The sequence below is a fragment of the Chiloscyllium plagiosum genome, unplaced genomic scaffold, assembly GCF_037043375.1.
Source record: "Chiloscyllium plagiosum isolate Xiang-an unplaced genomic scaffold, Cpla_swu_hap1 HiC_scaffold_2, whole genome shotgun sequence".
Lineage (NCBI taxonomy): Eukaryota > Metazoa > Chordata > Chondrichthyes > Orectolobiformes > Hemiscylliidae > Chiloscyllium > Chiloscyllium plagiosum.
The window spans coordinates 37,793,765-37,806,781 of record NW_028270140.1 but is presented as its reverse complement, the minus strand read 5'-3'; the positions used below and the strand labels follow the sequence as shown (position 1 = coordinate 37,806,781).

Genomic DNA, 13,017 nt, shown 5'->3' with positions numbered 1-13,017 from the left:
CATAAAATAGGATGTATCGAGTCAGAAACAACAGCCTAGGTGACAGCTAGGTCCATGTAATAATCAGAGAGGCCTCCTTCTATTGTGAAGACTGAGTCCTATTTCATCAGTGCTGGGAATGAGATAACTCAGAATCCTCCACTCGCTAATCAGACTCATTACTGATCCTAAATGCCACTGGGATTACATGGTGGATAAGGGATTTTCCCAAACCCATGTGGATTTCCTGTGCCTCCTGCAGACCTCCCAAGAGGTCCCTCTTACTAAATATAGTTAGCAGTTGATAAAGGAATCTGCCCACTGAGTACCACTTTTTTATTACCAAGCCCATTCAGGGGTCCAGCAATGATTCCTGTGAAAGACCTTAGTAAGTTCCCTGCAACAGCTACCACTTATGGTCACATTGCCATGAATGGAGAGCTGCTGGCAACTCAGCAGTAGGAACCCCCTGTCTCCCTTTCTTGGGAGCTTCATTCTACGCAAGACACAACTCTGCCTGTGTAAATGTCCAATTGTACTGATACAACAACCATCAGTTGCCCCTAAGAAATGTGATATGGGTTTCTCACTAGTGAGCTGAATCTGTGTCACCTCTAATAAATAAAGCTCAGTGTCTATCTCGTACATACCTACTGCTTTGTAATTACTCAAGGACTATGTCTGCAAATAATTCAGGGAAGGAATTTTGTTCAGGGGATCTGAGCATCACTGGCGAGGCCACTGTTCCTTTTGTTTTGGTCCCACGAAAAGGTGATGGTGAGCTGTTTTCTTGAACCTCTGCAGTCACGTGGTAATGACATGACAACAGTACTGTTAGGCAATTCCAAGATATTGACCCAGCGATTGTGAAGGTGATACGTCTCAAGTCAGGGTGGTGTGCAACTTGAAAAAGTAAAAGTAATTGGAGGTGGTGCCATTCCCTTGCATCTACTCTCCCAGTCCTTCAAGGCAAATTTTAGAAGTACTATTAAAGAGAGTTTGGCAGGTTGCAGCAGTCTATCTTGTAGAGGGTGCACACTGCCAGTGATAGAAGGAATGAACGTTTACTAAAGTGGACACAGTGCCAATTATGTGAGCTACTTTGTCTTTAAATGGTGTTGAACTTAGTGTTGGTGAAACTGCACTCAACTCTTATGCCTCCATCTCGGCCCCTAAGTCGGGTCAAACGTGCCCATAGGTCAACATTCATCTGACATTCATGCCACACAAATTCCAGGCAAAGACCTTCACCAAATAAAAAACAAATCTAACTACTGCTCCTGGACAGTCAGTGGTGTTATCATCATCAAATCCCCCACTAGTGACGTCCTTGTGGTTACCATTGACCAGAAACTCAACTGGACTCAGCACGAACACAGTGGCTACAAGAGCAGGTCAGAGGCTAGGAATACTGCTGCAAGTAACTCATCTGACTCCCCAAAGCCTGTCCATTATCTACAACACAGAATTGTGATGGAATACTACCCTCTTGCCTGGATGAGTGCAGCTCCAATAACACGAAGATTTGCACCATTCAGGACTAAGCAGCCCGTTTGATTGGCACCACATCCACAAGCATCCACTCCCTCCACCACAGACACCTCAGTAGCAGCAGCATGCACCACAGAAATTGACCAAAGATCCTCAGACAGCACCTTCCAAACCAACAACCACTTCTACCTAGAAGGATAAGGGCAGATGTATGGGAACACCACCACCTTCAAGCTCCCCTCCAAGCCATCCACCATCCTGGCTGGAAATATATCGGCTTTCCTTCATTGTAGCAGAATCAAAATTCTGGAATTACTTCCCTAATGGCATTGTGGGTCAACCCACAGCAGGTGGACTGCAGCATTTCAGGGACGCAGCTCACCACCACCTTCTCAAGGACAGCTGGGGACAGTCAATAAATGCTGGCCAGCCAGCGAAGCCCACACCTGACTAATAAATCAAAAATAAATCTGTGTGTTCAGGTGGCAGACCTGCAAGGGTGATCTCTTACGAACAAATGTAAGTTCTCTTTCGAAGAGGAATTCCTGTTTCATTCTCATAAGTGGTTTTGAGGTTGCAAAATAGCGAATGAACAAGTATACTCAAAGCTAACCAAATATCCAAACTCTACCTGTGTCACAGTCTAGAATGCTTCAACATTGTCATGCTTTGTATTCAGTGGATACATGTATTATATTAATTTCAAATCAGAAAAGATGCAATCAAACCAAATTCATGTGATTACTCTGCTCAGATGTCAGATGATCTTATTATTAATCTTCATATCTAATGATTTAGGTGAGAAACTAGGGAATTCAGCACAGGCATCACCAGTTCCTCATCCATTATGAAGTTGTTTAATTTCCCCTTGGGTGTTAACAAAGAAGAAACAAAAACAGAAAAGTGAGGAACACAAATAATCTGAAGGTTAATTAAAATGAAGTTGAGATATGCAATATTTGAGTTAGCATGTTCATATGAAATTCATTTAGCCACTATTTAATGCCCCATCTCAGTAATGAAGTGCACATTGCACAAGCCTCAAGTTAGCATGCTTGTATGTCACTATTAGCTGATTAGTTTCACCCTATATTCATGTGTGTTCCTGGTCTATGCTTGTTGACATGCTAAAACAAATTAAATGCCAGCACAGATAGATGATTTACAAGTATTTAAATGAGCTTTGGGAAGAGATAGCAAAAATGGATTGTCATCAAGTGTTTGGAAAGATGTGCAAATATGTTCAAAATCTTTTGTCAGCTACTACAATATCTCACTCTTTTCCTTTCCATAAGACACTAACCCATATTCAGGATGGTTTCCAAGGGTGTTGGAAGCTTTCAAATGGTTTTCTTCATAATTGAACCAAGCGTGCATTGGACATAGAATACAGTCCAACTGAGCCTAACCCTGTTTTCCACCAACATCAAATATTATATTAAGGAAGCAAAAATGTTTGCTGTTTTATCTTCATAAGTCAAGAGGCCCAAGAGTATAATAATACCATCTGTACAACAATTCAGATTAATGTGGCATTCTTAATGTAGTAAGCTTTCCTAACAGGTCAAACAAAATTTGACCAAGTTATTTATGATGATATTAACATAAATTATCAAAAGAGGGATAAAAGGTAAAAGGATGGAGAATTTTAATGAGCGAATTCCAGAGTTTAAGATCTAGGCAGCAGTTACATATTTGGGAGGAGTACAATACATGAACTATATGGGCTAGAATTGGAAGATGCAGAAATCTCAGAAGGGATTACAGTGATGGGGTAACAAAGTTACATTTTACAGATAGGATGATGTTTTGGGGACATGTATCAATTATCAAACTAGTAGGAAATAGTTGAAGTCTTTGCAAATTGATGTATTTTAAAAGATAACTTTAATCTTGGAGCCAGTGCATATGATGACAAACCATTGTTTTTAGCTCCTTCAACATAAGACATTGGACATACAGAAAATTTATTGTTTTTAACTTGAGTTTGTGACTTACTTTCAAAATCACTTAGAATTACTTCCACCACTCCATTCATTTCCATGATTCGTATTGATGCATGAAACAGATTGCATTGTTTAACAATAATTACCAGATATATTATTAATTCTTTAATCAAATTGCAATCATCTCTTTTTAACCTTGCCTTAATTAATTGGTCACCGAGGTCCATTGTGATATTTTCAGTTAATTGGAAAGCAATGAAGCAAACTCTGTGTATAGAGTAGAACTGCTCGTGTGTGACACAGCTAGTCATATGAAACGCAAGGACCCAAGGGTGATTTAAGGCTTCCGGCTCATCTCTGACTTCATATAATAATTAGAAGTTGCTCGAGCCCTACTGTCACTTGGTTCCAAAAGTATCAGACAACTTTGATGTATCTGCATCTTGTAATTACTGAGGGATATCAATAACTCCGATCAATTGGAATAACCAAAAAGGTAGCTTTTGCCAACTTCTTCACAATCACAACTGCTTTTGTTGTCCTGTAACTTTCGGCTAATTTATTCAGCTGTTCCAGAAGACATGCAGACTTTGACTTTCCTGCTTTGCTTTGATAATTCCTATTTCCAGGCTATGGAATTGGCCTTCTACAGAACTCCCCACTGACGTCCAACATTTCAGAATTAATTAGCCAGTACAAGTCAGATGGCTTTATGGATATGCTACATGACAAATGGTATAAAGTTGTACCATGTGGGAAAAGGAGCTTTGCTGTGACTGAGGTAAGAAGTCTTTTCACGTGGAAGAAATTTGTTTGATAACCAAAGTGGCAATTGGTATGCTTGTTCTTGTTATCTGTTATACTTGACGGAGTTAGATTGAGCTGAAAAATCTTGAGTTTCCACTTGAATTCACAGTACATTGGAAAAAGTATCAACAGAGTCAACTAGTGTTCCACCAGGGAGACATAGCAATGTGATCCATTCTATATCTCTGATGCTGTAAACTATCGAAAGAAATTTTCGGTTGCAATTGCATTCTTAATGCATTAAAATATCAAGCAGTAAACATCCACTGTCTTAGTGATTGGTTGAAGCCTAAATGAAATCTTTTACTTGGTTCGATTTTAATTTTTCAGATTAAGATTTTTTTTTAAAATGGAACATTATTCTGTAGCTTACAGGGACTGCCAAGATATTTGATTCTCTGCAAAGGAAGAATACATGTACAGGGCTGCAGGGGAAAGCAGGAAAGTATGGAGAGATGAATTGCTCCATCATAGAACAAGATCAGACACCAGCTCAGTTGGAAATGGCCTTCATCAGTGCTGTAACTATTCTGATTTTGAGCAGACATCTGTCTTAGGATAGTGGCAGTATTCATAATCAAAGAAAGAGAAAATAATGTGAATCTATAAAGCAGTTTTCAGGAGCACAGTGCACCCTAAAACCTCTCTATAGCCAATTAAGTGCTTTTAATGTATGGTTGCTGTTCTACTGTGGGAAAGGCGATGGCCAATATGCATTCAGCAAACTCCCACAAATAGTAATGTGATAACGATCAAATAATCTGCAATTGTAAAATTGGTTGAGACAGCATTAGCCAAGGCCCTGGAGATATACCTCCCCAGTCCTTCAAAATAGCATTTTCCTAACAAAAAAAAATGACTAGACATGAGTAAACATCTCATCCAAATGAGGGCACCTCCAATTGTTGGGGCATTTCGTTAGCAGTGCACAAATGCATTAGCTTGCATTTTATGTTCAAACATTTAGACTTGAACCTGGGTCCATAAGCATCTAGGTAAAAACAATGACTGCAGATGCTGGAAACCAGATTCTGGATCAATGGTGCTGGAAGAGCACAGCAGTTCAGGCAGCATCGAGCCCTCGATGCTGCCTGAACTGCTGTGCTCTTCCAGCACCATTGATCCAGAATCCATAAGCATCTGGCTGATTCACAAAACGTGAAGGAGTCACAAACACAAGATACTGCATTTCACTTGACTACAGATAGATAGTGTTTGTTTTCTAATATCATAATGAAGCAAATCTCTAAAATGCAGATTTATGTAACCCACTAAATTTCCAACTGCAAGTCACATGCCCAGAGTGGATAATTATCTGCTAATAATGCCCGGGAATAATTTGAGCTACTTTATAGAACAAGTAGTACTAAATGTGTTAGAGTCTTGAAAACTTGAGATGAATTGCACATAAATGTATTTTTGAGACACTTCCTGGATTGTGCATTAAAAATAATCGCTTAGATGTTCTGCCACTTCATACTCAAGGTAGTTGGACCAGATAGTTTCACATTAAAATGTAGAGAGGATGTAAGGCAGGGGTTGGGGTGGAGAGAGAAAGGCATTATCTAAGTGAGTGAAGCTGAGGAGCTGTGAACCCAAGCATTTAATCTGAAAGCAAATTCGGACTGAAATGGAGATAAGATACTCGGCACTTTCTCCAAACCAGTTCGGGATAAGCAATAAAATCTGGCCTTGCCAATGACACATTCAGACAACAAAAAAAAACCAAAAACAATCCTTGCCTGATGATATGTTGGCAACTCAAATGTGCCAATTTCACAATGACTAATTTTAATTACCAGCTGTGAAAAGTAATAAAATACTTGACGGAGTTAGATTGAGCTGAAAAGTTGAGTTTCCACTTGAATTCGCAGTACATCGGAAAAGTATCAACAGAGTCAACCAGTGTTTCACCAGGGAGACATAGCAATGTGATCCATTCTATATTTCTGATGCTGGAAGCTATCAGAGAAATTTTCTCTTGCAATTGCATTCCTCAATGCATCAAAATATCAGGCAGTAAACATCTGACAGGACTCAAAAGATATTTAGTCCATTTTTTGCCATTGTGAATTGAAGCAGCTTTTAAAACAAGGTAAAAGTGAGTTATTCTGGCAATTTTAGGTAAGCTGAGTTAGGAATGTTGGCTTTGACGCAATGTTTTTAAAAAGTCCCACACCAGGTCCTAGCTCCCCGCCCTGCCGTGTGTTCACCATCCCTCCAGACTTGCCCCTCTCTGAGGATGAAAGATCAGTCCTCAGCAGAGGTCTCACCTTCGTTCCCACACGTTCTCGGGTCAATGAATTCAATACACGGAGTGACATCGAACAATTCTTCCGCCGCCTTCGCCTCCGTGCCTTCTTCTTCAATCAAGACTCTCGCCCACCCTCTGATGACCCCTTCTCCCACCTCCAACACACCCCGTCCACCTGGACACCCCGTGCTGGCCTCCTACCTGCCCTCGACCTCTTCATAGCAAACTGCCGCCGCGATATTAACCGCTACCTGAACTCCCACACCCCTCCCACCCACTCCAACCTCTCACCCTCGGAACGCGCAGCCCTCCACTCCCTCCGTTCCAACCCCAACCTCACCATCAAACCAGCTGACAAGGGAGGCGCAGTAGTAGTTTGGCGCACTGACCTTTACACCGCTGAGGCCAAACGCCAGCTCGCAGATACCTTCTCCTACCGTCCCCTTGACCATGACCCCACCCCCCACCACCAAACCATCATCTCCCAGACCATCCATAACCTCATCACCTCAGGGGACCTCCCATCCACCGCCTCCAACCTCATAGTCCCACAACCCCGCACCGCCCGTTTCTACCTCCTGCCCAAAATCCACAAACCTGACTGCCCCGGACGACCCATCGTCTCAGCCTGCTCCTGCCCAACCGAACTAATCTCGGCATACCTCGACACGGTCCTGTCCCCATTAGTCCAAGAACTCCCCACCTACGTTCGTGACACCACCCACGCCCTCCACCTCCTCCAGGATTTCCGCTTCCCCGGTCCCCAATGCCTCATCTTCACCATGGACATCCAGTCCCTGTACACCTCCATCCCCCATCACGAAGGACTCAAAGCACTCCGCTTCTTCCTTTCCCGCCGTACCACCCAGTACCCTTCCACCGACACCCTCCTTCGACTGACCGAACTGGTCCTCACCCTGAACAACTTTTCTTTCCAATCCTCCCACTTTCTCCAAACAAAAGGAGTAGCCATGGGCACCCGCATGGGCCCCAGCTATGCCTGCCTCTTCGTAGGGTATGTGGAACAATCCATCTTGCGCAACTACACTGGCCCCACCCCCCATCTTTTCCTTCGCTACATAGATGACTGTATCGGCGCTACCTCATGCTCCCACGAGGAGGTTGAACAGTTCATCCACTACACTAACACCTTCCACCCCGACCTCAAATTCACCTGGACAGTCTCGGACTCCTCCCTCCCCTTCCTAGACCTTTCTGTTTCTATCTCAGGCGACCGAATCAACACGGACATCTACTACAAACCAACCGACTCCCACAGCTACCTGGACTACACCTCCTCCCATCCTGCCCCCTGTAAAAACGCCATCCCATTCTCCCAATTCGTTCGTCTCCGCCGCATCTGCTCCCAGGAGGACCAGTTCAAAATACGTACAACACAGATGACCTCCTTCTTCAAGGACCGCAATTTCCCCCCCGACGTGGTCGACGGTGCCCTCCACCGCATCTCCTCCACTTCCCGCTCCTCCGCCCTTGAGCCCCGCCCCTCCAACCGCCACCAGGACAGAACCCCACTGGTCCTCACCTACCACCCCACCAATCTCCATGTACAGCGCATCATCCGCCGTCACTTCCGCCACCTCCAAACAGACCCCAGCACCAAGGATATATTTCCCTCCCCTCCCCTATCAGCTTTCCGTAGAGACCACTCCCTCCGCGACTCCCTTGTCAGATCCACACCCCCCACCGACCCAACCTCCACTCCCGGCACCTTCCCTTGCAACCGCAGGAGGTGCAACACTTGCGCCCACACCTCCCCCCTCACTTCTCTCCAAGGCCCCAAAGGAAACTTCCATATCCGCCACAGATTCACCTGCACCTCCACCCACATCATCTACTGCATCCGCTGCAGCCGGTGTGGCCTCCTCTATATTGGGGAGACAGGCCGCCTACTTGCGGAGCGATTCAGAGAGCACCTCTGGGCCACCCGGACAAACCAACCCAACCACCCTGTAGCACAGCATTTCAACTCCCCCTCCCACTCCACCGAGGATATGCAGGTCATTGGACTCATCCACCGCCAAACCACAACAACGCGACGGTCGGAGGAGGAGCGTCTTATCTTCCGACTGGGAACCCTCCAACCACAGGGGATGAACTTGGACTTCACCAGTTTCTTCATCCCCCCTCCCCCCACCTTGTCTCAGCCGAATCCCTCCAGCCCGGCACCGCCTTCCTGACCTGCAGTCTTCTTCTTGACCTCTCCGCCTCCATCCTACTCCGACCTATCACCCTTACCTTGACCTCTTTCCACCTATCACATTTCCAACGCACCTCCTCCAAGTCCCTCCCCCCTACCTTTTATCTTCTCCTGCTGAACACTCTCTGCTCATTCCTGAAGAAGGGCCTGTGCCCGAAACGTCGAATCTCCTGTTCCCTGGATGCTGCCTGACCTGCTGTGCTGTTCCAGCTATAAAGTTTCAACTTTGATCTCCAGCATCTGCAGACCTCACTTTCTCCTCTCATTTCCTGGTCCATATGGACACATGTTACAGCCAGTGCAAACATATGTTCTTATTTAAAGTTGATCTGAGCTGCATGATGGAAGATCAGTAGCTCAATAAGGGATTGGAAATTCTATGTGGTGTGGCCAGGCTACACAGAAAAGAATGTTTACATAGCCCCTTGTGTATTCTCAGGAATGATGCTTTCTTGAAAGTGTTTTAGGAGGGTTTATTAGGAGGAGCTCTTGTGATACATTGGTACATTCCCTACCAGAAAGCCTGGGTTCAAGTCTCACCTAACATACAGGTTGGCTAAAAGTATCTACACCTAATTAATGCAAAGATGAAAAGGTTTTTAATACTTTGTGGCAAAACAGATTTGTGTTAGCCATGAAAGTCATTGATGGATTTGTCCTGACAATAAGAGTGTTTGGGATTAGCTGATACAGGACAAAGACTAATACTCAGCCAGGCTGGATTAAATATGATGGATTACAAAGTATTTAAATGGACTATTCAGCTTCCCTAAGAAGTACGGCACGATTTCCACTTGTCACTTGATGCTGGCACAGCCCTTTTGTACCATGAGAATGATTATACAAGTCATGTTTCAAAATGATTAATCACGTCAGTAATACCATGGCAGAGAGGGTATGTTGACAGAAGTTAGAACTAGTGAAGTAACCGTATGTGTTGTAGAGCCAGACCAATTTAGATTATCACTCAGCTCTGATGAGGGCTCAATCTTCAGCACTATTGACAATTTGTTACATCCAGATCAGGAAGGGAAGTTGACTCACTTCCTTTCAATGCTGTCTTGATTGGTCGCAACAAAAACTTTTTAAGAAGGCAGCCATGACAATGCAATTAAAGAAGTAGTTAACTAGATCAAAATGAAGGAGCCAGTTATGACAGTTTTCTTGAGTGAAGGAAAGAGGAATTTTATTACTTAACAGGCAAAAATAAAACACAACATCAAACACACGAGAGTACATAATAAGCTTGAAAGAGTGAACTGGGAGAATACAGCCTGGGAGAATAAAGATTGCACTGTTTAAAAGTTCTTGGTGTTGTTAAATTATCACCGTATTAGTTTACGGAGGTAACCTCAGTATTGGCAAAGTTTGTAGATATCCTTGAGTTCTTAATGAATAGTTGTTTTATCAAATAGCTTTTCCATTGGTCTCTGACCTCAGATAATTTGTCACAGGGGAGGGAGGGCCAGAGAGCCCCAGAGATTTCAGTACTTGTTGTTGTTACCAATCCATGTTCGTTCTCTTCTTTTCTGCTCAACAGAACCTGTTGACATAGAGTTCAGTATGCATTGCTGAGTCCTTGCCATGGATTGCTATCTTGCTGCAGTGGAGGGGCTTCAGTGTTCTGTTGATCCCAAAAGCAATGCCATCAGGACTTCAACTCCTGGCAGGGCCACCCATATTGGTAAGGTCAGAGAGGAGAAAGCACAATCCAAAACACGTCTTCACAACTGAGCAGCTCTCTTCAGGATCTACTCTGTTCAACCCACAAAGGAAAGGGGATTTAAAGAAGTACCTTAAAAATAATCTGTTCTGTCACCAATCTGGCTGGAAAATCAGATTCAGTTAGCTCATTTACATGGGGTCTGAAAATCAAAATCAAACTCAATCTCCGAACCTGGAATGTATGAACCGTCATGGACAATGAGTGAAACACTCCACCGGAAGGAAAATTGCTCTGGTTGCCAGCAATCTTAGGTATTTCAATACAGTGTCTCATGAAGCAATACCAAAAGAGCAGGCGAAGGGCAGCTGATTGAGAAAGATGGTGGCTATACCTTCTCTGGAGAGAAGAGTCTTAGGATCAACCCAGAACACATGGAATTGGATTCACCATCAAGAACAAACTTGTCAGTCAACTCTTTGAGCTCCCTGTTGGTATCAACAATTGCTTCATGACTCACTGCCCAAACATGCAGCAACGGTCATGAGTACCTATCCCCCAATCCTTGATGCAATAGGATGAGTCCAAAGAAAGATTCTGATCCACCCTAGACACAATACTCGCCAATATCCTAAAGAAAGATCAGATTATCATTTTTGGGGACTTCAATACCTGGGTTGCAAAGGACTCCGCATTCTAGAAAGGAACCACTGTAAAGGGAAGTGTTGGGAATTACAACTCTAATGGGATTCCATTGCTCACCAAATGTACAAAACACCAGGTCATCAACAACACAATGTTCTGACAAAAAGACAAGTTAGAGACTTGTTGGAGGCATTCATGTTCAAAGCACTGGCACATGATTGACTATATCATCATTCAATCCAGGGACCAAAAGGATGTCCTCATTACCAAAGCAATGACTAATGCAGGTGACTGTTGGACAAAGCACTGGCTCCTCAGCTCCTTGATGTCTATCAAATGTCATTCAGCAATTCAGAAAAACTAAATTTTGAGCAGTTTCAAGTGCCAAATAGACAATTAAATTTCCAACAATGTCTTCACCAAGATATGCAAAGAGTTAATTCTAATAGAATGGAGCAAGTCTGCAAAGAGCCAAAGCTAGCCATAATCTCATGCTGTGAAGAAACGGTCAGCTACAAGATCAGGAAACATCAGGACTGGTTCCACAAGAATGATGGCACTATCCCAGACCTCATCAACAAGATGTGGAAATCTATCAAGGCCTGGCAAAACAACATTGCAACAAAGAGATGAACTCCTGAAACTGCAAAAGTGGAGTTACAAAGAAGAATAAGGAAATCAAGGACCAATGGTGGACCGAGAAAGTTAAGGAGTTGTAACTCGTTGCTAACAAGCACAACACCCATGGTTTCTTTAGTGCCACTAAAGCAATATACAGACCCCAGACCCTTTGCCTCAAATTGGTGTGGAGCAAGAATGGCACCCTTTTTGAGAGACAACTATCAACCACTGATGGAGAGAACACTTCAAAGTACTCCTAAACTGAAATATCATCATCAACAAGGATGATTAAAGTTGGAGTTAGAGTTAGAGGACATATTACAATTGATCTTTTTCTGCACCTTTATTGTAGCTGCAACACTGTACTCTGCATTTTGTTCTATTACCCTGAAATACTTATGCAAAGTATAATTTGTCTCGTTAGCACACAACACAATACTTTTCACTGTATCTTGGTACCTGTGACAATAATAAATCAAATCAAATTTTAAGGAAATCCCACAAATTCCCAAAGATGACCTCTGACTCCCATTTAGTGCAGAAGTTGAAGTTGACGTTAGACATAAAAAGAATGGAAAAGTCCTGGAGGAATAGCAGAGATTCCGGCAGAGAATTTCAAACATAGAGGACCAGAGCTTACCCATCAACTCCATCAACTGTTCCTGAAAGTCTGGGACAAAGAAGAAATCCCTGCCAATCTCAGGCATCTGCAACTGCCATCGTCAAGAAAGGAGACAAACTGAACTAACTACTGAGGAATCTTCCTACTCTCCATCGCCAGGAAGACCATTGTCTCTATCCTCACTTGGCACCATCTCCCATCTTAGAGGAAACCCTTCCTTAAATGCAGTATGACTTCTGACCAAATCACGGAATCATGGATATGGTTTTCATTGCTCCAGCAACTCCAAGAGAAATGTCAGAAACACCACCACTCTACATTGAGTCAGATCAATGAAGGCAATCAAGAAATTCAATGGAAGATCCTGTCAAAGGCCAGCTATCCAGTGAAATTCATCAACATCCTCCATCTCCTCCACAAGATGTTGGCAACAATAGTCACTGATGGTAACATGCTGCACTAATAACAAGGCTCTTGTGTAGAAGGCAATCATCCTTCCGACTCTTATCTATGGCTCTGGAAACTGCACTATGTTTAAATGCTACCTCAAGACTCAGCGCTGTTTGAGACAGATTCTCTGCATCAGCTGAGAGGTGAGGTGTACTAAGACCAGTATCCTTCAAGCAGCCAATGGCACCAGCATTGAGACCATGATCATTTGAAACCAACTCCACTGGGATGACCACATGCTTAGAATGCCCAATCTCTGACTACTAAAGCCAATCATCTTCACCCAGCTCAAGGGATGCACTCAAACAAGAGGAGGACAAA

At 43.5% G+C, this 13,017-nt stretch overlaps 1 protein-coding gene across 1 annotated transcript in view; it reads left to right on the top strand.

The window, feature by feature from the left end:
- grin3a (glutamate receptor, ionotropic, N-methyl-D-aspartate 3A) overlaps nt 1–13,017 on the top strand; it is a 144,620-nt gene that overhangs the window by 113,758 nt on the left and 17,845 nt on the right. The window contains exon 6 of the mRNA XM_043715600.2: nt 4,046–4,197. Coding sequence (XP_043571535.2) covers nt 4,046–4,197 — 152 coding nt within the window. The remainder of the gene's footprint in view (nt 1–4,045; nt 4,198–13,017) is intronic.